The 26,646-nt window shown below is 33.0% G+C and overlaps 2 protein-coding genes across 2 annotated transcripts; both read right to left on the bottom strand.

Moving 5' to 3' along the window:
- Nucleotides 1–200: 200 nt before the first annotated feature.
- Nucleotides 201–6,411, bottom strand: LOC115987359 (protein CNGC15b-like). Its single transcript, XM_031110913.1, has 7 exons — nucleotides 6,179–6,411; nucleotides 5,574–6,078; nucleotides 5,247–5,459; nucleotides 2,299–2,597; nucleotides 1,933–2,044; nucleotides 1,332–1,568; nucleotides 201–1,166 (listed from the first exon to the last, which is right to left on the bottom strand). The coding sequence occupies exons 1-7, from the start codon at nucleotides 6,205–6,207 to the stop codon at nucleotides 516–518; spliced, it is 2,046 nt and encodes a 681-aa protein (XP_030966773.1). The 5' UTR covers nucleotides 6,208–6,411; the 3' UTR covers nucleotides 201–515.
- Nucleotides 6,412–17,448: 11,037 nt separating this feature from the next.
- On the bottom strand, nucleotides 17,449–24,539 carry LOC115983204 (exosome complex component RRP41-like). Its single transcript, XM_031105851.1, has 7 exons — nucleotides 24,315–24,539; nucleotides 21,958–22,036; nucleotides 21,575–21,677; nucleotides 21,310–21,430; nucleotides 19,835–19,923; nucleotides 18,168–18,317; nucleotides 17,449–17,793 (listed from the first exon to the last, which is right to left on the bottom strand). The coding sequence occupies exons 1-7, from the start codon at nucleotides 24,454–24,456 to the stop codon at nucleotides 17,704–17,706; spliced, it is 774 nt and encodes a 257-aa protein (XP_030961711.1). The 5' UTR covers nucleotides 24,457–24,539; the 3' UTR covers nucleotides 17,449–17,703.
- Nucleotides 24,540–26,646: the final 2,107 nt, after the last annotated feature.

Genomic DNA, 26,646 nt, shown 5'->3' with positions numbered 1-26,646 from the left:
CGCGGAATACCAATTCCGTTTGACCCAATTTTCAGTACCTACCAAACACACACACAGGTGTAAAAGTATTTCCGGAAATCCTTTGAAGCCAAAACAAACGCAGCCTTAGTCTCACGAAGGACTGCCAAAACTTTGTCCAAAATCCCTGGTTTAGTAGACTGATCAAGCAACTTTGCTTGACCAAAATCTTCATTTCAGCACAATGAACAATATTCTTTTGTCTTCATCCTTAATTACAACATATAATTACAACTGAACACATTTGAATAATTACAAATAAATCTGTCATGGAAATAACCAATACTAAAAATCCTAACAGCAACGAGGGGATCATTACTGTAATGTCCTTAATTGATTGGTATACAATTGGTATACATTTACTGCATATGCTTTTCAAGTCTACCATTCCAATTTGAACAATTCATTCATCCAACAAAAATAGGGGAAAAAGTGAGACAAGGTACACAAACAACTCACCAGTGTGAGGCCCAGTTCCAGAGTTTGTATTGTACAATTCAATCAAAATCTGGCTCTGTGGGCTTCTGTAGCAAGCTAACAACACTAGAACTTGATTCGGCAGAGTTGTTAACAAGCCTCCGACTTCTACTCCTCTCTAGTAGTGTTTCAGCATACCTCATCCAAAAGGAATTCTTTTGGGGTCGTCCGTGCTCCCTAGCTCCAAGTTCAGCCATTTCCTTCAGCTTTTTATGCCTACGCCATGCTGCCTGTATAAAACATACTGCCCATGTTCGCCACTGATGTGAGTAGAACCTAAACGTGTGTCTAAGTTGTTTGCTATGAAGCCTTCGGAATTGTGATGCCACAAATTTTAGGTCCTCTGCTACTAGAGCAAATGCCTCAACTTCAGTTATAGCCTTTACTGTGCGTGTGGACGATGGGAGGATGACATTTGGACGCGGATCCAGGGCCCATGTTAGTAGCTCCTCACCACAGAAGTCACCTGAGCCAATACTGCATGAATTGAAGAACCCAGTGCGACCACCATCTGTGGTGAAAGAGTCAAGGTGACCTCTAATTATAAAGATCATCTGATGGATAGTGTCACCTTCACGCACAAGGAACATGCCTTTGGTGCATAGTGCTGGCTTAAGCCTCTCACATATCGCATCCAGCATTGTTTCATCCATTTGATTGAATAGCGGAACCTATTTAACCACATCATAAAGCTAGAAAATTAGCTCTGAATCATATCATATGTTACAAAACGAATTACTATCATAATTGATAATTTATATCTAATCCTCTAGATGCGTCATAAAATATTATGATATTATCCATGTTAAGGATATGAATGCATAAGAACAACTTACCCCTCGAACTAAAGAGAGACATAGATGGCGCTTGATCTCTCTCCGAAGATCCATAGGGAGGCCATTGAGAAGTGCTTCTTCATCGACCCCTCTAGTTGCCAACCACTTGTATTGATCATATTGTCGAATAGACTGCTTTAGTTGTGGAGGCAGCTGCCTGTGATGCATCCATTGTTCTGTATCAGTTCTCCTGATCCTCCATTCTTCCAGTCGCAGTGTTGCTGATTGAAGGTATCTCTGCTTGTTCAAAATGACTGATTATTACTATGTATATCCAATGTTTCTTGGAGTTCATGAAAACAGTCATGGACTTTGTAAGTACATTCCAATGGCAAGTGTTTTACAAAGAAGATGAATGTGAAGGAATTGTACATCTATTTACCCAAATAAGGTCTACGTCTTAAAAACCCGCTACATGGACATCATATTTGCTTGCAGTTGAGATAAAATTTTAGAGGCAAAGAGTCTTGTACACTCGGTTGGCACTTCCAAGTGTTTCTAACGAAGAAGTCCAGGATTCAAATCCCTCTTCCCCAACTATTGAATTACCACCATAAGAGAAGAAGATAGAAGGTTTTGGGAGATCATCCCAAGGACTTACTTGCATATTTCCAATGAGCAGTGCAAAGAGAAACAGCCCAAGGGTGGAGACAAAGATGGTGAATGTTACTTCTCCAATGTAAGTGCTTGTAGAAAGATTTTGTCCTGTAGAACTGCACACCATTTTTGTGTAAGTGAAACGAATTGATGAAAGAAGGGCACACGAGTACCAGTAATCAATGATATTTTCCAATAGCAGAACTGCTTGTTTAATGGACATGAAATTGATATATTTATCTAGAAAAATAAAATGAGACCTCAACACTTTCACCTAAAAGCTCCTACATTTTATTAGCTACTCAATTTTGTTGCTGACAAACTAAAAAACTGAATTAAATATAAGGATTTGTTAGGCTAATCATATTACCTTAGATTCCTTAAACCCCACCATAAACAGTAAAAGTACTTGTTGAAGAATAGGGAGCCTATAACATTTGAGTTCACTGCATCTGCAAATATCCCGTACTGGTAAAAGCTAGGACCTGTTGCCTTTGGAACGCATAGACTTCTGACATTTGTCGAGTTGAACCAATTGGTCCTAGAAGCGTCATTAACGGTACCGCAATCAAAGTATCCATATTGACAAGTCGACTCAAGGCTGCATGCACTTCTCCAACATGCTTCTTGTCGCTCAATTGCTAGAATGTACCACCAAGCTCCTGAAACCTTCATAAAAAAAGAAAAAGAGAATTGGTTTCGATTTAATTAGTTTAGCTACATGGGGTCACAATTTTTTTTTCTATTTGCTTACAATAAGTAAAGAATGAATGATTTGAACCAAAGTTCTCTCGATTGGGAGGATGGAATGTCATTAAACTACAAGGTTCTTGGCCTAAGTAGTCACATATTTTTTTTATTAATTTTGATACATCGGTAGTAGGGGATGGGGGAATTTAAACCCCAAATGTCTTCATTAAAAACTTAATTAAAAATGTGTCAATTAATTGAAAAAAAAAAAAAACTCTTAGCAAGAAGTCACATATTTAATATGAAGATATGTATGTACAATGAATTTAATGAATAGTATATATATTGGAAAATTATTAAATACTCATGAACTACAAATCTACAATAATGTGGTACTGAAAACCAATAAATGCAAGTCATTAGGTATAAATATATTATATAAGCATAAAAAGTAATATGCAAAAGTTAATGTAAAATTCTTATTGAATTCAAGAATTCCAACTTTCACATTCTATGCAATAAATATTATTCTAGTATATATTGCACATTTAAGAGTTGGAATTCTTGAATTTAATAGGAATTAAGATATTCATGAAAATTATAATTTTTAGTAGAGTCATGTTAAAGGGTGCCCTTAAGGCAATTGTTAATAAACTATTTTTAAAAAGTTTTTAAACCACTTTTATGGAAAATTGAAAAAGCTATGAAAATATTAATTACTTTTTTTTTTTTTCCATATATAAAAACTTTCTTAAAATGGTTCATGGTTCACTAAAATTATCCCTAGGGCATTTATTAACTTTTCCCTTTTCAAATAATTGTATCAAATGAATAACAAAATTTTCACTAATTCTCAAAAATTAAAGGTAATGCTAGAGATACAAACTTTTTTATAAAAAATTTTATAAACCGCTGATGTAGTGAGTGATAATTGGTAAATGAAAAAATGATGTTAATGGTAGGCTTAAATGAAAATAATAAAAAGATGAGTTTGGCTTACCTCTAGTATTTTTTTAACTAAAGGTGTCTTTTTATTTCAAATACACAACAGCAAGTGATAGTGGGTTTTAATCTCCATCTTTTATTTAATTAGTAGATGATATGGCAGTTTTTCATTAAAACAATAGGAGATTTCAATTTAAAAAGTAATGGAGTTAAGCCAAACCCTAAAAAGATGGACACATTAACATTTTGTAAAAATGTTGTAAAATAGTTTGTGAATATAGCATTACTAAAAAAATTAATAATTATTCTCTCATAAAAATAATAATAATTATCTCAAACTCCTATGTAACTGATTATCAAAAAAAAAAAAAAAATCCTATGTAACTGACACGGTGTAAAAAATTTGCTCTTTGATGATCTTGAAGGGGCCGTCGTGTGAGGAAAGTGGGTGAATATGAATGTATGATCTTTAATTAAAGATTCAATGTCACTCTTTCAAGTTTGAACCGTAGACTTCTAATATTTTTTAGTGTTATAAGCAAAACCAAGAAAAAACAAAGACCTAAGGTAGCTTATACGCTATTCAGCACACACACACACCCAAAAAAAAAAATGTGGTAGTTATACGTTGGGTCAAAGCATGCAGGCATGAGACATCACAAGATTAGTTACTAACGTACACGATAGTTACATCTTACATGTCATTTTCATTTATTTAAAAAGAAAATGGCATTTCAATTTAACTTTGTGAGAGGAAGGTTCCCCAAGTTAGTTTTTCATTTTTTTTTTATCTTTTGTTAAGTAATTAAGGAGAAGGAGAAGAGTTAAAAGAAGTAAAGAAGTACTCAACTCCTAAGATAGTCAACGAGGCAACTTGTGTATCGCATAAAAAATTTAGGGATAAGGTCGGTCTTGATGTTGGGATCTGTTATTTAGGTTGGTTGTGTGTGTGTGTGTGTGTGAGAGAGAGAGAGAGAGAGAGAAAGAGAGAAATATATATATATATATATATATATATATATATAATCTATTCATGGTGTTGATTTGAGACTTCAATAATTTTTTTATTTGAGAGGGGGGGGGGGGGGGCAAGTATGGTGTTTGTGGTTGTTGGTGTTTGAAACTCCACCATGTGGTTGTGTTTAGATGAAAATGGGTGAATTGGGTTTTATGTTGTTAGTTGAGAGAGAGAGAGAGAGAGAGAGAGGTCATGCTTAGTACACAAAAGAAACGTGTATTTTATTTTAATAAATTTATTTCTTTTTTTAAAATAGGAAATACTGAGTTGGATTAAAATGTCCAATAGGATGGCTTAGGTGGCATTTATTAGAAGTTGGAGTAACACATTTGGACCAAATGACTATTTGGAAAATGGAATAAAAATTATTGGTGGACCATGATGAAACTTTTCAAAATTAAAAGGAAAAAAAATCAAAATATATGTGGTAATAATGTAAATTAATAAAAAGAATTCTAAAATCACAACAATTTTCATAATATATCGCGACCGAAACATTACTCATCACATAGACGAAGATGGTTTTTTTTTTTTTAATAAATGTAACTTAGAAAGTGAAAGTATTATGTGGCATGCACAAAATCCAGCATCTCTTTGCTAACAAATCCCAAGTACCATACCAAAAGGAAGCTGAACAGAGAAATGAGTTTCATTGATCTACTCACATGGCTTGCCAACAGATAAAGCATAAGGTTATAAGCAGCTCCTGTCCATGCTGATTCTGTCACAAAACCGCTTGCATCAATAATTTGTGATGAGAGAGGATAGATGAGAAACACTCTTGGGAGGTACTGGAAAATCATGATAAACCACATGGCATTTTTCTGCACACTCAATACAGAACCCTTCAAATTGGGTATAACTACCCAAGTTAACACCTGAAATGTACATTAAAAAAAAAACAAAAGGTCAAAACGCCATTACTTAACTTATTGAAGAAAGGTACACCTTGGAAATTAAGGCCTGCATAATCAAGAATTTTAGTGACATACTTGAGGAAGAGGCAGGGCAGCCATGATGTCTATCCAGAAATCTCTTCGTAAATACCTCATTGCAACTTTTGTATGATCGATAACAAGCTCTCCTCTTCCAAATACACGTGAAGAAGGTGCTATGTATGCTGTATGAAACTTAACAAAGATCTGAATCACATAAAACACATCAACCAACGATCTTATGATTGTGAGGATAATTTGAAGAGTCTTTCCCTTGTCTACGCATGTTTCAGCTCTGATTATAGGCGACAACAAAAACAATGGATCCACGAATAAAGCAATTAGACATGCAAATAAGTAAAACTTGCTCCATTGGCTAATGGCTTGTCCTCGAGGATCCAATATCTTATTCTTTTCCTTCTCAAAGTCCTCAGAAAAAACTCTACGCAGAACTTTAGCTTTAAATGATCTTCCAGTCTCCTCAGCAACCCCGGCGGCCCTCTTTATCACATCTTGTTCACTGGTTTTAGAGAGGACTGGCACTTCATGATCATCTTGAACTCTGAAAAAATCAAAAGTTAATCTAATTAAGAACTCTAATGATGATCAAATTGATATTGTATTTGAAATCATTTCAGAAATTAATTAAGGGGAGGACATACCTCATGAATTTTGAATTACCATGACCCATATTGATGAGTGATGCTAGCTCTTCCAAAAGGTTGTGTTCAATTGTTGAACTTGCTAGCTCTTTCAATATTTCAAAAAAAAAAAATCTGAAATGAGGATATTGTCTCCTTGAATCAACTACGATGACCAAGAACAAGTTTGATGCTAGAAAAGGTCAATAAGACCTATGACTTTTCTTTTTTAGCATGAATCGTTCCTTAGTGATTTACATTAAGTGTAAACTCCAACATGTTGCTTCTCAAACTACATATATATAGGTACCACCATTTAAGGCCAAAGCAAGGAAGGTACACACTTGTCAATACGTAGTTCGGTACTCGGCTTTACAAAACTTTTACCAACATAAATTTATTGAATAATTTAAATAGTTGAACCTTTCTCATATAGTTCCACACGGTGTAGTCCTATGAAGACAGTTTCTCAGCAAGTACATGTTAGTCTAACTATCATCTCATTCAGAAAAATGTTAGTCTTCCTATGATCTCATTCAAGAAGGTTTCCGCGAAATAGCCAGTACGGTGTACCCCATGCCAAATTTCTATTTTTTATTAGTTTTAAAAAGTATCCCAAACGTATGAGTTTGTGGATTCGATACATTTTTTTTTTTGAGAAACGATTCGATACATAGTACATAGAAAATGCAATATAAGATATAACTCTAGGATTGACAAAATATTTGTCTAATATAAAAATATTTATGGACACTAATATTTGTCTAATATAAAAATATTGACAAAATATTTGTATAACATTAATTAATAGTTGTCCCATGGATAATTTTAACATTATTGTTTTTTTCTTTTGGGGGGGGGGGGGGGGGGGGGGACGGCAATATCAATATGGGAAAGACTTACCAAATGTCATTTACTATGTAAATTTTTTTCTTTTGAGAAGAACTATGTAAACTTATACTGCTGAGTAAGAATACAAAAATCCTCAACTTCATGCTATAATAAGATTGTTAAAATACTGAATCACCTTGATATTTGGTAAGCACGACAATTATGAGAAAAGCATTTAATTCAGCTATAAGTTTCTAGTTTTCGGTAAAAAATATTATGTTCTATTGAGTTTTTAAAGTTAAGAATGTACAACTTAAACCTAATCTATATATGTGTGTATTTGTGCACACATACATGAGTATATGGTTAGATTTAAGTTACATTTTATTTAACTTTAAATTACTATATATTATTTAATATCTAATCATCGATTAAGTATTTTGTCAAATCCATTGTCAAAGATTATATATATATATATATATATATATATATACATATATTCAAACACTTAGTACTAGTAAAAAAAAAGGATGATATTAAAACTATTTCACCTTAAAAAAATATTCAAAATTCTTAGTTTTTTTAATGACTAATGTGAAATTCTGTGTATGTATAATAAACACATAGAGAATATGTGATTTTTTTTTAATAGTTAGGGTGCAAGGGGATTTGAACCTTATATGTCTCAGTTGGAAACATCAAGTTGTGCTAATTAGTTGAATTAGAAGCCTACAAAACTCTTGAAGAAAACATGTGATTTTACAACTAGATTAGTAAAAAGAAAATTTCTAAAATTACTACAAATTTTAAAACATAAAATTTATAATGTGACATGACAATAAATATAATTAATAAATTTTAATAGTATAATAAATAAATGTTAATTACTTTTTTTTTCTTTTTTTAATTGGTGCACGTCACTTTATAAAATCTATATAGTAAAATCCAAGACAAAACACTCTTGACAAGATTTAATCTTGTATAACTATAAAAAACAGGAATGGTCTAACTTTTGCTAAAGTTACACTGGCTGGCATAGATTGAGTCTAACAACACACTGGCAGGCATAGATTGGTCTAACTTTCTCTGTCTCTCTTTTCCTTTCTTTATTCATTTAAAACACTAAAATTCTCTTGTGTTATCAACTAGAAATTTGGTGATTTCAGAAAGAGACAAATTTGGAAAAGGAAAGAATAGAAAATAACATATATTTGAGTCTAGTAATGATGACCATGGGAACCCTAGGGATGAGCTTTTATGGGCTTGCTCTAATTTCAGATTTAAAAAAATCAAAACAGTACAAAATTTAATTAATAGACATCAGTGTATCGATCAACATTGAGATTCATTATTTCAAATAATAATTTTAAAGAAGACATCGTCATGAAATAGTTGCATGAACAACTCATCATTGCAAGATTAAGTGTTAGTTTGGATTGCACTGAAGACGGCTATGTCTGCATTTGCATTTTAAACAATGAGTCTCGTGCACTGTTCACGGGATCTACAAGTACGAATTTCAGCAAATTTTTCTTTAAAACTGAGTTCTACGATATTATTCACACATTTGAAAATAATTTTACTACAATATTTTTAGTTTTCAACAATAAGCAGTATCCAAACAAACCCTAAATAAATTATAATAGTTTGCAGAGTGGGGTTTAATTTTATTTTTTAGAATAACTTTCAAATCATCCTTGGTCAGTGTTTTGCTAGGGAACTTGTTATATGCTTCTTTGTGAGACCAGAGACAGACTGTGCCTCTTATAGTTTATGCAAATGGGGTTTAAACAGTTTAATTAAGTGTTTAGTTTTCAGTTTTCAGTATTTTTTTTTTTTTTCAATGTTTGCTTATGTTGTAGTAATTCTTTGTTCCCTGTGGTGTATATGTACTCTTTCATTTTTTGGATTAAAAATGTCTATTTCATCCCAAAAAAAAACAAAAATCAAGTTGTTTGGTTCTCAAGTCTTTTCCTCCCTCAGTAGCGGCCGGAGGCACCAGAAAAGGACAAATATTGTTGCCTAGGTTGCATTTTTTATATCTATTGCAGGAAAAAAATAATGTTATACTTCAAAGTTGGATAAAGTTATTTTCATTAACATTCGTATAAAAATCAAAATTAAAAAAAAATAAAAAATTGAATTATTCTTAATTTTTTATTGAACATCGTGAATGTCATAAACAAATTAAAATGCAAAGATTAAAAAAATAAAAATAAAAATAAAAAAAGATTTATAAAAGTGAGACTGCATGATATGATATCATTTGGGTCAATGACAGTTTCAGTGTGATCTTGAAAATTCCTTTGTTCCCTCGAACTGGCCCTACTCATGTGGTTAATGGTAGCGTCTGGAGCAGGTATACGGTTTGCTTTATTAATCAACAGAAAGAGAGGGAATAGACATGTAGGTTTTGTTTCTTTAATCAGAGGCAGACAGAGAGCGAGAGCAGGTACAGGTACAACAAGGATTATCGTTTCTTTTTCTTTTTGTTTTTTAGACTCTGTGTTTTGAAACTTGAGGTGGGAAGGAAAGCGTAAATGAATCATGGATGAGAAAATAAAACGTGTAGTTTATGGTCACGTTAACTCATGTTTTTTAAAGCACAAAAGCAAGGGTTGCAGTCTTGCAGAAAAGGTATACCAGCTGCTGACACCTAAATGGAATTTTTTTCTTTTGGCTCATGAGTTATATACAGACTTTGACATCTCAATTACTTGTTGAACCTTCCCTTTTTTAAAGATTTGGCAGCACTATTAGTCTGTTATTAGGCTGGGTTTGGTTATCTTTTCAGGCTGGAAACTTGGAAGACTCCGCAAATTTGACATTAGTTTAAAGAATGAATTACATACTAACGCTCCGTTTGAAGTAAAATATTTTTTCAAAAATGTTTTTTTTTTTTTTTCAAGTGTTTGTTTGTAGTTAAAATATAGTCAAATTTGTAAAATATTTTTTGTTGATCGTAAAATGTTTTACCTTTGAAAATTTGGTAAAACATTTTCCAAAAACAAACAGTGGCTTTCCCTCCCACATCTAATTACTAGGTCATTGGTCTAGTAGCTAGAGAAACCACTCAAATGACTAGTGCCAGCAATTTGATGGCCTGAGACTTTGCTCCGGCAACCAGTGACAGCAGTCCTGTGGCCAAAAACTTCGCTTCAACAACTAGTGTTGTCAGTTCGATGTCCAGTGCCCAATGCTAACAGTTCGATGTCCAAAGACTCCGCTCCATCGACTGGTGCTGGTGATCCGATGGCCGGTGACTCCACTCTGTCGACCTATGTTGATGGTCTGATGTTTGGTGACTCCGTTCCGTGACCAATGTCGGTGGTCCAATGTTCGGAGTCTTCACTATGGCAACTAGCACAAGTGGTCTAGTGGTCACTAGTGATTGGTGTCAGCAGTTGCCAGATACGCCACACCACAACCAGTCTCGGAGGTCCGATAACCGATGACGTCATTTTGTGGATTGGTGTTGGCAGTCTAGTCACTGGAAATACTGCTCCAATGATGATCGTCGATAGTTTGGTCGCTGGAGCCACAGCTTTGATAGTTGGTTCCAACAGTCTGATCACCGAACCTTCGGCATCAACAACTTTGGTGTTGGGCCATCGGTTTTGGTGGTTTGCTTAAAAAATTTTACTTGTCATACCAAACAAGTAATTCTTGTAACCATGGTTTAATTTTACATTTGATAGTATTTTATTTCTTAACAAACAAAACATAAATAAGGTTCATAAAGTTTTTTTTTTTTTTTTTGCGTTCTTTTATTAAATGTCGCAAGCCTAAAGTCATGGCTCAAGCTTTATCTTAAACAAAGTATTACTTATACAACAATTCTTGTAACCATGGTTTAATGTGTGGTTAGTTTAGGATTTAGCCTCTTATAAATACTCTGGTTCATTCTTTGAACGTTGGCTAAAACACTGCATTTTTTCTCTCTCTCTCTCTTTTGTTGTTGCTTAATTCTCTCCTTATTTTTATTCTAATATTTTAGTGACAAATTATGCTGACCTTTGCAATATTTAGAAGAAAAGATACTCATACGCTTCCCTTAGAATGGTGTTCCACAAACCGGAAGATATGCTCTTTATATGATGCGGAAATTCCTGCTTTATAGGTGCTAATACTCAAGTCTCGAAGAGCCAAAGAGATTGCTGCTTTTTCTTTTTTTACTTTGGTCAGAATACTTTACTTTAATTGAAAGTAGGAAAAACAAATAATTAGTCAAGGACATATAAGCCAGTGGTAGTTTTTTAAAAATTAATAAATAATAATCACCAAATGAAAAGTTGGTGAAAGGGGATTAATTCTCTTTATTGGGGGTTTGAACTTTGAACATAATGGTTGTTGAGACTTGAGAACATCTTTAGCTCCACTGTAATTTAGATATTAGTTTTTGGCTTCAAAAAATTAAAGCTAAGTATATGCTTCGGAAAAATGAAAAATAATAGTCAATCCCTTTATAGATAAGCTAAGGGTGGTGGGGAACACTTAACTAATCATGCTGATTATGACATGGAATATGCTTGTCCCACCCATTTCATTGCGGAAATTGTGTCTCCCTTAATTTGTTTATTTGATAAAGGAGTTTGATTAACGTTATTTAAAATGATGTGGATAATGTGGTTTAAAAAGTATTGTAAAAAATATGTATTTATAGTATTCATAAAGAAAAAAAAAAATGTGCTTGGTAATGTGTTTCAAATAGTATATTTTAGTATTAGAAATATTGTATGTTGGGTATGTGTGTGTGTTTTGTTTTTTAAAAAAGCTGACAACAGTACTGCACAGATGTGTGGGAGAGACATTGCTGAGATGCCACAATGCATTGACGCGTGAGAGAGAAGAGACCATCTACACAGACTCATGGAAGAGAAGAGTGAGAGTTTACTATCAGGTGGGCCCAAAGTGTTTCACTCTCTACGGTAATATGTCAAACACAAACTCAAACAACATTTGAACACTTAAACAACACTTGTTCTGAATCACTTACCAAACACATAGTTCAGCATGGAGCTCACCTGTTTGGGTTTTTAAACAGCAAACAACGTTGCTGAAGTGTGCGTACCAAACAGGGCCTTGATCATTCAAAGTTTTATTAAAGAATGTATAAAAATATATTATTCATTAAAGGGCAACTAATCACATCTCTAGTTCATCAATAAAAAAATAAAAATAAATAAATAAATAAATAAAAACTAATCACATCTCTAATCAAATAGTTTCATTGAAATTTCTCATTCACCAAGTGAATATTTGGTGAAAAGGGATTATTATATAGGGGATCAAAAAATGGATGTTGACCAAATCAGTGGCAATCCTAATCAATTCGTTACTCAACCATCTGCAAAATTAAACCCATTTTTATCTTGGTCAACGTAGATGTATATGAAATAGATGTTGAACATTTCAGTGGCAATCCTAATTAATTATCCATGCCAATGTTCGTACTCTTATTATCTTTCCACTTTCAAGTAATTATTCACTAATCTGAAAATTTACAGCATTTCACCTTTTTACGTGCTAGTGGGGTTTTATTAGTTAAATATATGTGAGAGAAGATATTATTATTTTCGGATTATTAAATTGTAAAGCTTTCTCTTATCCAGAAAATATCCCCATTTCTAAAAATATTTTATTTTTTATATATTTCAATTTTCAACATCAAAAATAATAAAGCGGTGTGCATAATTTGCAAGTTAATAGATTATTTCTTTTCTTTTTCTTTTTTTCTAAAATAGGTACTAGGTAGTACCTTTTAAATCATGTTATGTGGGTTGTTATTCCCACGTCCATAGTGGTGGGGACGCTCAATAAGCCCAACTGCTTGTGGGAATAGCTTTTCCTTCAATTTTGTTCTAGCCGAAAAAATAAATAAATAAATAAATAATAATAATCATCTAATGCTAATGACTAACGAGTCCTATCCCCTATTTGTGTGGCTATGCACTTGTAATTCAAATGGTTGCGTTTCCAACTGAGATATCCAAAATTTAAATACCTTCTCTCTTATGGTAATTATCAAAATATCAACCAAAAATAAATAAATAAAAATGGTGATCACCAAAAAGTTTTGATTGCCTCTTCGCTCGAGCAGCCATGTAAATGTTGTATCATGTATGTGCCACTAATGCAATAACCAAATAAAGATCAATAAGTCTAGAGTCAATATATTTTATAAAATATTTTACAATTGAATGGTGAATGGGAAAATAATATTAGTAGTGGATTCAAATAAAATTAATAAAAACCAATCAACCCAACTATTATGAAGATTGTTGTGTATTTAGGAGCACATTTGATATGGAGAACACGTTCTATAAGAAGGACGCAACTTGGCTTTTATATCAAGGGGACTAAAATATGAACCCAAAAGTCAGTTGTAATATGATCTTTTATTTTTTTGGGAAATTTAATTTCGATAATATTTATAACTACAAATACCTGTTTCATACTTCATAGTTATAATAGAAATTTGAAGAATAAATATAAGTACAACTACTCTATAAACAAATTAATAAGACATTAAGTTTTTAGTCCTTACTAGTCATTGTGACAATTAAAAAATATTTAACAATTTTTTTTTGAAATCCAAATGTTGAACTATATTATGCTCATAATGTAAAGTACCATTCTCAACCCTAATTTTTCATGATTTTTAAATTCTTGTGGATAAATAATGTTTATTAAAAAATAAATATCAATTAATTTTTTTAAAAGATTCATACGTTTCTCTAGAATCTAGAACTAGCTGTGAATAAACAACTCAATTATATATTCAATATATTGATATCTAATTATTTTAATTAAAATTTTATTATTGTATAGAAAATATATATAATTAATAATGATGCTCAATATGGGTTCTAATTAGCTCAAGTGCTCAACTAATAAAGCCTATTATCATCAAGTAAAAGATTTGCCATTCTAGGGTTTGAACCTTATCTACACAAAAAATCAATTGACATCTTAGTCTAATAATAAGAGCAATTATTATAAAGTAAACGTTATAAGTTGAAACTCTAGCATATCTGTAAAAAATAATAATGATAATGATACTCAATTGTAAAGTTATCTTGCTAAGAGCGAAAAAATAAATAAAAATAAATAAATAAATGAACATCATTTAGGTGGAGTTGGATAGTATGACAATACCCAAATATCCAAATTCCAAGCTTTTAATTTGGGTCCCAAATAAACAAACAACCAAAGTTTCATACCAAACATATAATTATAAATTTATAATGCATAAGTCATTTTTCTCTTAAGCAAATATCGTTTTCATTAGAGATTTGTTTTTGCTTTGTTGGTAAAAAAAAAAAAAAATATATATATATATATATATATATATTAGATTTTGTTTTGAAATGGCGCCACACGCCATAGATATGGACTAAGTGGCCACTTTAAAATTTTTAGGTTGAGGACAATTTTCAATTTTAGGGGGCTGATTTTTAATTATTGGAAGCCAAGTATATAAATTTTGAAACAAAACTCTCAAATATTATGTATTACCATATCTGATTAAAAGAATTTTAAAAATCCCTCATGTAACTTTATAGTTCTGCCCCTGCACTACAATATAGTATTAACTATTCAGTTGTTATTGTACTTTTATTAGGAAAAATAATTACTTCTAAATTATAACTATTCTTTCAAATTAATAACATTTTCTTCCTAAAAAAGTAAAAAGTTAACACTTTACAGTAACTATTCTTCATCTTCTTCTCTCTCTCATTTGTCCACACTCTTTAAGTCTTAAGGATCAACAGCCAACAAGACTGCCTCACCAACAAGGAAAATTTTCTCTTCTTTTCTTAAAAAAAAAAAAAAAAAAAAAAAAAAAAAAAAAAAAGAAAAAAGATAAAAGATTGCAGACTTTTGACTTGACCTTGCGGCTATTGTTTGTACTTTGATATGGACCAATCACAGCATCGTGTATTGTTCACGGACCCACAAATTTCACTTTTCAGCAACTTTTTCATTAAAAATGGGTCCCACGATACTATTCACACATTTAAAAATTATTTCGCTACAGTGTTTTTCAGTTTTCAGTTTCAGTTTTCAGTTTTCAGCTGTATCCAAACGGACCCTTAGTAAGAAAACCACGTCTCCAAACTATTGTATCGAATATGCTCTAATAATTTTCCTAACTTACAGTTTCCTTCACCATTCCAGTGTACCAAATATTTCATAATAACTATATTAACTTACCCTTTAGTTCATTGAAAAGTCATTAATACCATTTTTAAATCTATTCTATATTTCTATTTAAGTTTAATTAAAGTTGTGTGATTTTGAAAATTGGTTTTTTTTTTTATTTTTTTATTCAAAAGACAATATACTGAATGACCTCTCTTAAAAGGAAAAAAAAAAACTAGACACTTTCTAAGATAAACAAATGATTTTAGAATGCAAAATTGAAATATTCAAGTGATCCTCCAAGCCAGAGAGATATTTTTAAAAAAAAGTTTCTAAGGTCTTTGGTCGAATGGGTCTTCTTTTCTTTAGTAGTTTTTTAAGGGCTAAATTAGATTATCTTACAAACTTCAAAAGATTTATAATTGATACTTTTCAAAGTCTAAGGAGTAAATTGACAAATACGCTAAACGTTAAGATGTAAAATAATTGTTTGCCCAATAAATTAATCTATAAATATTACTCAAATGATTTATAATAATTTAATTGGCAAAGAACCAGTGAAGGTAAGTTAGATATAGTCCAACTGTAGGAGCATAGTAGATTCTTAATTGTATTGAATGACACTTTACGATCTTATGGAATCATTTGGGGCAGGTAAGCTTTGCTTGAATTCATTCATAATGCTAGATATGTTACAAATTTTATGATATAATTTTCAAAAACTAATGTATTATCGATGATATAAATCAAATTGACATAATAAAATTTGTAATATATTTAGCATTTTTCTTCTCTAAAATACATCACACTTTTTAGATCATGTGACATTGTCCTAGATTAAAATTTTTTTTTTCTTTTCTTGAGAATCGTAGATTAAAACCATTGATTGTGCTGAGTCCCGGCAACAATGCTAAGCTGTCATAAACTGGCTACCACATTACTATTGTCTATTGTTTATGAATGTATTCCTTGCAAAACCTAGGAATAGGATTGGGTCATTGACAGGACTTCCTTTTATCATATTGTGGAAGAGTTCATGTATGACCTTGGTTGAATTCTTATCCATTTTTTTCTTTCTCTGACCCAATGCAAACTGTACCTGAAATTTCTCTTTAGAACATTGAATCTTTACTATAATTTTATTGGTCAAAAAGGGGAAAAAAAATCATAAAATGCACCACATGCAAAAGCACATTGTGAACCTCGGATTGAGCCTTAAGGACAAATGATTTAAAAAAAAATCCCCTTGGATTTAGTGGTTCCTTGATTTTTAGAAGCATCTTAATCCTTCTTCAACCAAGGCAAATTGCACCGGAAATTTCTCTTAAGAAATCAAAATCTGTATATTTTATTGGTTAAAGGGAAAAAAATACATATATATATATATATATATATCAATAAAGCATGCACAATAAATTAATGGGGTGTGACAATACAGTACTGAAAGTTTAAGTTCTGTTCATGCTACGAATGATTGGGAGCCACTTATGGAAAAAGAGAAAAAGAAAAAGAAAAGAGCAAAGGTTAGGCCATAAGACCATTAATTAATTAATCAATGTCTCCTTAGTGTGCTTGTGACTTCTTATTCAAATGCCCAAATAGTCCCACTTGTTTTGAAGTCATCGTTGTACAAAGGCTATGTACCTCTTTACCTCAGGCACTTTGCTATAATCATAATTCATGGCCTCCTAATAGTAAATGTGACTATCATATCTGAGAGTGCATTATTTCCGAGTTTCAACACTTCATCTTCAAGACCATTTTTTTTTTTTTTTTTTTTTGGATGAGCTTCATCTTCTAGACTTTTCAGCAGTCAGGTCCCAATTATTATTTTTTTTTTCACTTCCTGCCATTGGACGGATAATTTTTGCACCTAAAATATATTGATCTTTTCAATGTTTTGCTAGGTATGCAACGGAAGCGGGTCAGAAAATGTGGTATGTTTATTGATTTAACCGGCCCAAAGATACAAATTAGTTGTTATATACGTCAGGCCCAACTCTAGCTGGGTTTGACGCTCACCCTAATTGTCAAGTTTTGTCTTTTTTCTTTTTTTCTTTTTTTTTGCATGTGAAAAAAATATGGGTTGTTACTTGTTAACCTAACTCTGAAAAAGATTGGGAAAGAGGCATATGCTTTGAAAACCGTTTAAGAAGATATGTTTCTGACTTGAACCCAATCCATTTGTCACCAGACTCACCACATACACTAAATCCCATAAACACATTGAGAAATATTTTTATAACTTGGAATGGCCTACTTAAAGTCCCCTTAAAATGTTTCTCAGAAAAAAATAATAATAATAAAATAAAAAATTCCCCTTAAAAGTTCAAATGCACACTGCATTGTGAACTGAAAATTTAAATAGAATAAATATGCTGCAGATTCAAAGAAATCAGGTTTAAGTAAAGTGCAACCACCAAAAATAGGCCAAACTAAACCAGTAATCAATCTATAAAGTATATTTTCTTTTTACTTTTTTTTTTTTTGGGGTGGGGGGGGGGGAAGCAGGGGGAAAAAAAGATGCTAAATCTGCAACCTGTATATAAAAATTTGGAGAAAAAATTTCCCTATTCTTGTGAAGTGGAAGTGGCTTCTTTCAAACATGATCTCATGATCTTTGCAAGCTTTGAGCAAGCGTCTAAGCATAGCTGCATCCCCTGCTTGCAAAAAGCAATATTAGTACACTCAAGCCCTATCCAAACTATTGATGCTATCATATATAAAACAAATGAGAAATTTTTGGATTGGCCCATTAAAGAACTACCCTATAGATCCATGAATAAATGTATAGTTACGAGTACAAGCACTGATCAAAACTGCTAGGTGGTACAGGTTCAAATTTCACTTTGCCTAGGTGACTTTAATGAAAGGATTTTATTGATCCAGAAAGCATGCAAGTTCCACCACCCAGTCCTTGATGTATAGAACCTTGCATTTAGACAAAATCATGGAGCTCATTCCATTCTCTTATACAGCACAACTCTTCTAGATGAGGGTAAAAATAAGCGATTATTCCAGTTGAAAGACTTACCTCATTAATTTTTGGGGTTGACCATTCCCCTGTGACAGTAAGCTGAGTGACCTCATAACGAGAAGGCATACATGTAATCAACAAGCCTCCATCTTGGTAGCTTTCCTCTTCCAAAATAGGATCGATGACAAGGTTCTTACCAAGACAAGACTAGGCACCAAAGAATTAAACACAAGACGTGATTATTTGATAAGCAAAAGAGATCTATAAAAACATGCTTTTTTTTTTCTTTTTTTTTTTTTATAGGCTACTTCATGCATAAAGATCACAAAGAAGCATACAGAATTACAAGTAAAGATTATGTACAAAAAGACAAATGTATCTATAAAAGATGGTATGGAATCACTGTTCGTAAAGCTCCATGCACACGACCACTCATATAAGGAACTAGTAAAGGTTGCTAGCAGTTGAGAACTTGTAGCATCCACATCTTCAAAAGAGCGTTGATTACATTCCCTCTATATAGTCCACATCAAACATGATGAAACCATATTGCATATATCCAATGAATGCCTACCAACCCAGTTCCTCCATTCACACATAACTGTTTCGATAAAACCCAATGAATCCCGAGGGTTCTAAATACAAAGCTCCACAAATCAGACACAACACTGCAATGAAGCAATAGATGGTCAACCATCTCCCATTATATTGGCATAAGAAACACCAAATTATTAGAGTATATCCCTCTTGATAAGGTTGTCACAAGTATCTTTCCCCATGCCTCTGTCCGGACAAAAAAGGCCACCAAATACCTTTCCAAGGGAAGAGATCATTTGATCCCCTTTGAATAAAATAGTAAGAACAAACAGTGAATTCCCCAAATAATTTTAGAGCTAACAAGAGGATTTTTCCCCAATATTGTGTTTAGCAATAATTTTTTTTTTTAATGTGTGTTTAGCAATAAAATAAAGGTAAATACATATTTAGAGTTGAGATGAGAATTTTAGAGAAGTGATAAAATGGATATATCAATACAGCAAATGCCTCACTACTCACTACTAACCAAATAAGTAAATTAAAAAAGAAAATAAGAAAACAGAATTAGAGATATAATAAAATTTAAATTGGAAAAAAAAGTTTTTAGATTCTATGGAATGATGTTATGATTCTAATGTCCCACATGGATTAAGTATAAGCTTAACCATGTGTTTATAAGCTTTTGGGCATCCTCCCCTTGCAAGCCGGTTTTCAAGAGTGAGTTCTACCCATGAGTTTGTAACATTTGGTATCAAAGTCAACCACCACCCTGAGTAATCGGGTTTAGCTCATTGAGTATGGGATGGAATGAGTTGTGGCTTTGTGGTCGGATCCCGGAAGAAGCGACCTAGAGGTTAGATTAAAATAACTGATAGGTGAGTGGAGCCACCAAAAGAGAAAGGGCTACCTTCGGGTCAATGTCGCTAGAGTAAGCCGTCATAGATGTCGGCTATGAAGCGTGGTGGTATGTTATGATCCTAGTGTCCTACATAGATTAAGCATAAGCTTAACCATGTGTTTATAAGCTCTTGAGTACCCTCTCCTTACAAGCCGGTTTTCAAGGGTGAGTTCTACCCATGGGTTTGTAACAAATGATTTTTACATCATGCTTAACTATCCTCTGATGTTTACATCATGCTCAACTATCCTCTGAAAAATGTACGGAAGTGTTTGGATGAGATGCATACCAAAGAAACTGAGGCTACAAGGTCGTGCATCAAAATCCCAGCATCTGCTAGGGCAAGACTTGCACATGATATCACGACAGGAAGATCACCTGCAGTGAACAGGTATAAAGCTTATCAACAAACTCAAAAGCGATATCACTGCCTACAACTCAAATATATTGTCAGCTCAAATATATTGTCAGAAACTGTAGCCCAAACAAAAACAGGTCTCCAACATAAAATAAACTATTGCTATGTCTCATTTCAATATATGTACACAAAAACACACGCTAGAAACCGTTGTTATATATTTCTAAAAGTTACTTTGTTGTTCTTCATAGTTGAAGTCAAACCACTATAGCTTTTTTCTCAACAATTACACCCCATAAAGAAAATTTTGTATCTAATATGTCCATCATAAGTCCAAAATATGTTGGCCAAGTGCAACCAAATTATCTAAAAATAATAATTTTATCCCAATAACATGGCCATAACATACCAAACATGCTTCAAAGGAGTATCAAAAAAGGGTCATGACAATGGAGCTACCATACATATCTGCAACTAATCTAGGACACCCAATACACTTTTTTGGACTTTGTTACATCAGAAGTGAGAATTTTCCATTCTAAATTGGTGAGATATGATGAGTGGAAGCTTTGGTTGACAATTACAGATGGAAGCTTTGGATAATCTTATGCTTAGGGGACGCACTTTGGTGAATCGGTGTTGTATGTGCTATTGTAATGAGGACACTGTGGACCATCTCCTCCTTCATTGTCCTATAGCTCACTCGTTGTGGATGCATATGCTTCAGCTCTTTGGGATCCAATGGGCCATGCTAGGCTCTATGGAAAGCTTGGTTTTTTGTTGGAGCTATTGGCTGGGAAAATTTAATTCAAACATTTGGAATTTGGTTCTTAGCTGTTTGATGTGGATTGTTTGGATGTAAAGAAATCGGCGCTCTTTTAAGGACAATAAGAAATCCTTGGTTCAGTTACAAGCTCTATGCTAGAAGACTTTGTTTGATTGATCTAGGTATTGGGGCTTCTCGGATTGTTCTTCTATCATTGAGTTTCTTTCTTCTCTTAGTATTGCATCTTAAGTTTTTTCCCTGTTGTTTGTTGCTGTTTGTTTTTTGTTGCTTTTTCTTGTGTTCACCATCATGAACACCTTGTATTTGATTTCTTCAGTTTTATAGTTTGATTAATAATACTCTTATTACCTATCAAAAAAATATATATTCACTATTAAGAATCAATATCATTTTAGACACAATTGACCACAATTAGTTTCTGTTGAAATTAAATTTCTACTTATTGAAAATCACAATTACTATTATTGTTATTATTATCATTAGAAATTGGATCCAAGACCTCCCCAACCCCAACCTTCAGTCATTCACTGCCTGAAGCTAAGTCATTCATGAATAGACTTCTCTATTAATTCTTTTTATAAGACTACTATATTAATTCTAATTGAAACTTCATACTTACTGCCACCAGATTCCAGCACCAATGCGAAAACATCTACAGTTGTCTTGGGGAAAGTTTCCAAGATTATTGCACCCTCCAAAGATTTATGAAGCATTGAGGAAAAATCTTTGTGCTCTGATCCCTAATGGAAGGGAATTCAAAAATTAATGCAATCATTAAAGATGGCAAATCTCTGATCCCTAATGGAAGGGAATTAAAAAATTACTGCAATCATTAAAGATGGCAAATAGCAGACATTAAGTTCACAGTGAAAGATCCTACATACCTGTCCTCGGACTGGGGTAGCAAAAGTTGTATGGCTGACGCTACAATTTAGCCGCCCAATATCACTGTACATCATTGCCTTCTTACTTTCTCTTGGCCCAAATCTAAACCAACCAAAACTCAGATCAAACATTAAATAAGTTTCCTTGAATCTAAATATGAATCGAACTGCCTATTGTATATCTTGCTAGAATATTTATTACAGAAAATTAAAAAAATTATACTAGTCTTGCAGAAAATTTTTTGTTCTTTTTTTTTGGGGGGGGGGGGGGGGGGGGGGAAGGCAGCAGGGGAAAACTAAAGTATGGATTTATTTAAAGATTCCATTCTAAAGAAAGCAGAGTATCAAGGAAACACAATTTGTGAAGTAAAATATATACTCACACAGATACAATAACCTTGGTATTTCCAAACTCTGCATAAGCAGATCCTGAAGCAGCATTCACAGCACCAGTCCTAAAAACTGCAAGCCACCAACAACTTGTTATTCCTTCTATACCAGTCATAATGTGATCATAAAATGAAGCGTATACTTTAGCAAAAGTTTACAATGAAAATAAGAGTCCAAAACACAAGCTTCAATATTTTCTACAAGCTTCAATCTTCTAAACTTTTACATGGTTAAAAGCTCCAAAACAATTTATGTCAGAGGTGATAAATTTGGCTTCTGTTTAATAGAAGAACAACATTTGAATGCTGTAGCAACATTCCTTATCTATGATTCAACACCCATGACAACTTAACAAGTAGCAAAGCCTGAGACTCACATCTATCCTTGAAATACTCACTCCAAACGGTTTAGGCTAACTTGGCAACAGAAAGTAGTTGCAAAGACTAAAATGAATATTGCTGCATTATGAAAACCTTGTGTAATTTGACCACGTCCATGCAGTCATGCACAAGAAAAATTTTAGGCACTTCAACATTTCAATAATGATGCCATCTAATAAGCAATGGAATTTAGCATATCCATGAAGCAAACAATAGGAATAGCAACCAGGGACCTATTTAATCACTTTTCAGGACCAAAAACCACCAGTGCCAAGCCAGATTTGGAAACAAGAGCCTTAAAAAAAATTTGGAAGTGATAGTAGGTCTAGATTATATTCATCCCCAAAAGAAAAGTAGAACCAGGGAAGAGAAGATAGCACAACCAAAGCCATTGGTGGAAATGACATCTAGACTAAATATAAACCTTCTTTTAATATGAATATATTTATTCAAAAGAAAATGTACTTGAACAGTTTCAAGTGATGTGACGCTGAGCTGCCTAATTTTTTGCTTCATATGTTGTAGTCAACTCAACGTGCACATGTCTGATACATAAGCCTTATGGTTAATAGTATAGTAAGAGTTAATAGAACATATCAGACTATCAGTTCTTTCAAGGCTGCGATTATAGCATTGGGATCATGTCTATTTCCCAGCATGAGCAACCATCAGCTTAAGGGGAAAAAAATCAAGACAGAGAAAGATTTGAAGCAATGATAAACATTGGGATTTCCATAAAGAGGTAATCCACAGAGTCCTGCAAAGGAGTTTTCATCTAATGATATCAAATGCTTTAATTTCTATAGGCAGGTCATTACACAAACTGTCATGCTAAGGTGGTAAAGATCCATCCTCCACATTGGATGCCACCCAAGTGCATATTATCACTACATCTTCTTTTGATGTGAATCAAAATGGTAAATTTGTGATAGAGAGATCCTTAAAAATGTAATTTAGACTTTTAATGTACAGTATTAAGATATCATAAGATATGCTCCAAAACCTGAGATATAGACTAAGGTAGGGTGTGAAGAAGATCAACCAAAGTATACAGACAAAACTTTTTTATGTAAGTATACAGTTAAAAGGTCTAGATGAAAACAATAACCAAGAATAAATAAAATTCATAATATAGATAATCACCAAATGGATGAAGAGAAAGCATGCTTCACGAAGCCACAATTGTAATGTTAAACATGCAAAGTCCTCCAAATTCATGCATTAACAGACAACAGATCGTTGAACCCCAACAAACAATGACATCATACTCTTATTAACAAAGCAAGGAATCAAATGATACCAAGTACACTATACAGATTCAGAAAACAACATCAAACTCCTAACTCCGACACCATCAGAAACAACAGGAAACTCACAATGTGGTTATGCATTTACTTCAACCAAACACAATAATGCACAACCCATGCAATGGAAACAACGAGGCAATAAGATACTCATAACCCAGATAATGAAAAGCATAGCAGGATAGAAGAATAGAATAAACAAAACAAAACAAATAAGAACAGAAAAAGAAAGACAGACAGACAAATTGAAACTAGAATTCAAACAAATGAAACAGCCTTGACAATGTTAAAGCAGAGTGAATCAAACCAAAACAATCCAATGCATGTGATTATCACTCCCATTAACCTCACAACACACCTACAACCGACACAAGAGCACAGTCCTTTTCATACACAACCATGAAAATCTTCAAAACCCAGATGCTAATTTTGTTTCTTTCGAAAAACCCACATGAAATAAACTGATGAACCAAATCAAGTCTCATCAAAATTAACTTTTTTTGAAAAAAAAATCGACCACACTGATCATGTTGAAAAGCACCCCACACGCAATACCAACCCAAAGTTCCAGAAACTATCATTGGTAAACGCAAAACAAAACTTTGCAAAAACAAAGACAAAAAGAAATATGAATCCAATACATGAAAGAAAAGAAAAAGAAAGTACATGCGGGTCGGCACTGGTGGAAGCCACGGCCATCGGGTCGGACCCAATCGACGTCGTTTTCATTGAAAATGGGTCTTCGGGTTTTCTGGGTGGTCGGAGACGGTGAGTAAGTCGTCGGAGTCGTTCCAGGTTTCCCGGCCATTCTCGGCGGCTGTTCTTCTTCTTCTTCTTTGATTCCCAAAGCTGTGTTTTAGTACAGAGTGCGCTGTGTGTTTTTTTCTTCGCTACTTGAAACGTTGCGTTTTGATTTATTAATTTTTGTGGGACCAGTAAAAAGAGATGGGTCAACCTAAACCCGATCCGATGGATTTGATCAATTGGGTCGAACCTTTCACTAGTCCAAAGAGGCCTTAATTTTGAGAAACTGATTAAAATAAACTAAAAAAAAACCTTAAATCCTGTTAGTCACAAACTCTCAATGAAATAAATAAAAAATTATGGATATACAAGTCTATGATAATCCGAGAGGATAGTTTGGAATTTATAAAATTTAAAAATCGGTTGTTTATGTTCTCAACTTCTCATGAATAAAATATATATATGTGTGTGTAGGGTCACGTTTTGCAGCCCAAGTTCAAGATGTATAGGATCTTGGACCAGTAAACCCGGTACAATAAATTTGTAGAGAGTAGGACGAAGAGCTAAACTTTAGTGCATGGGCAATAGCTAACATGGTGTTTATCACGGTGAAATCAGGATGAACTAGGTTTATCATATAGGGTTGGTCCTCAGCACGGCTCGAGGAGCTTTTTCTGGAGCCTCTTGAGTGATAGGGGTTTCAGCCCTCCCTTTTCTGCTTCCCTTCACCCTCTTTTATAGTAGTTTCTTTCTTCCTAAATTGGGTTCCTAGCGCTGATACTTGTCCCATCAGCCTTTCCCTCAAGTTGTTGGGAGTGGTTGTAAAGGCAGAAAAGTATGGCTATGTCAGGTACAAGACCCTGAATGCAATAATGGCAGCGAAGTGGTTGTAAAAGCAGAAAAGTATGGTTATGTCAGGTACAAGGCACTGAATGCAATAATGACAGCTTTTCTCTTAGACATTTCTAATTTCCCCGTTGTCCTTTTCTGTTTTAGTACTTTTCCTGTTCCATAAAGTGACCCGAAGTGCCTCTCTCAGTGATAAGCCATTCCCTTTGTCCTCGACCATATCTAGCCGAGGAGGGATTCTTCCCATGGCCGAGGAGGGGTTCTTCCTTGGACTGGGCCCTTAACCCAATGTAGATATTGATATGGGCTTCCCGGTCTTTTACCCCCCACAATATAAATATATATATATATATATATATATATTTATATTTTTGTTTAGACCCTTTTGTAATTGTACTCTGATTATGTAATATATTATAAATCTTGTTTAAAATACTAATATTACTATTTTTGTGTGTATTCTAATAAGTATAACTGTTTACTCAAAAAAATCAAGATTAGGGTTGCCCAATCAAAAAAAGAGTCGATCAAAATTGAAAATCAAACATTTCAACATCATATACCACAACAACACAAGTAACGGCTTGTATCTAGATAGTCAATTTAATCTCTGGTTATGTAATATATTATAAATCCTGTTTAAAATACTAATATTACTATTTTTGTGTGTGTTCTAATAAGTATTACTGTTTACTCAAAAAAAAATTCAAGATTAGGGTTAACCAATCAAAAAAAGAGTCGATCAAAATTGAAAATCAAACATTTCAACATCATACACCACGACAACATAGGTAACGGCTTGTATCTAGATAGTCAATTTAATCTCTGTTATATTACCTTGCATTATGTTTATTAAATTATAATTTTTAATCATAGTTTATATTTATTAAAAAATAAATAACAATGTGTTGTTTTAATTTTAATTACACTTTGGGTTATGAATTTGATCCATAGGTATTTAGTGATACTTGTAATTTAATCTCTTGAACATAATCACACATTCTTTTGCACACTAATGATGTCTATGCATTCTTAGGCATTAGGACTATGTGTATTTTTTATGGATAAAATTGTGATTGATTTAATTCATGCTTTTAATTCATTTTATGTGTCATTTTGTAGGTTTTTTTTTTTTTTTTTTTTTTTTTTTTTCATTGTCAATTTCAATTTTCGTGGAGAATGATATATGTGAACTACATTAATTTTTCTTTTATTTATTTTTACAATATGTGTTAATTGATTGTGTGATGAATGAATAAGCTACATAAACATGTCTTTGCATGTTATGTAACCCATGAGACTAATTATACTACTAGATGAGATGGGTGACAAACACATTTCCACTCCACAACTTAGTCTCCAAACAATGTTATCCATGCAAATTTTCTTTTTATAATCTTATTCT

The sequence above is a fragment of the Quercus lobata genome, chromosome 1 (genome assembly GCF_001633185.2).
Source record: "Quercus lobata isolate SW786 chromosome 1, ValleyOak3.0 Primary Assembly, whole genome shotgun sequence".
NCBI classification, from domain to species: Eukaryota; Viridiplantae; Streptophyta; class Magnoliopsida; order Fagales; family Fagaceae; genus Quercus; species Quercus lobata.
The sequence above is the reverse complement of the archived record's forward strand: the minus strand, read 5'-3'. Positions and strand labels throughout refer to the sequence as shown.

Excerpts from the sequence above, each read along its gene's own strand:
- LOC115987359 (XM_031110913.1), bottom strand. The coding sequence starts at position 6,207 with ATGGGTCATGGTAATTCAAAATTCATGAG. Across the intron at positions 6,079-6,178 it reads GGTAATTCAAAATTCATGAG|AGTTCAAGATGATCATGAAG; the intron begins GTATGTCCTCCC and ends TGATTTTTTCAG. Across the intron at positions 1,167-1,331 it reads GTCTCTCTTTAGTTCGAGGG|GTTCCGCTATTCAATCAAAT; the intron begins GTAAGTTGTTCT and ends GTGGTTAAATAG.
- LOC115983204 (XM_031105851.1), bottom strand. The coding sequence starts at position 24,456 with ATGGCCGGGAAACCTGGAACGACTCCGACGACTTACTCACCGTCTCCG. Across the intron at positions 22,037-24,314 it reads CCACCAGTGCCGACCCGCAT|TTTTTAGGACTGGTGCTGTG; the intron begins GTACTTTCTTTT and ends GGTGGCTTGCAG. Across the intron at positions 19,924-21,309 it reads GGTGCTGGAATCTGGTGGCA|GTGATCTTCCTGTCGTGATA; the intron begins GTAAGTATGAAG and ends TGTTCACTGCAG.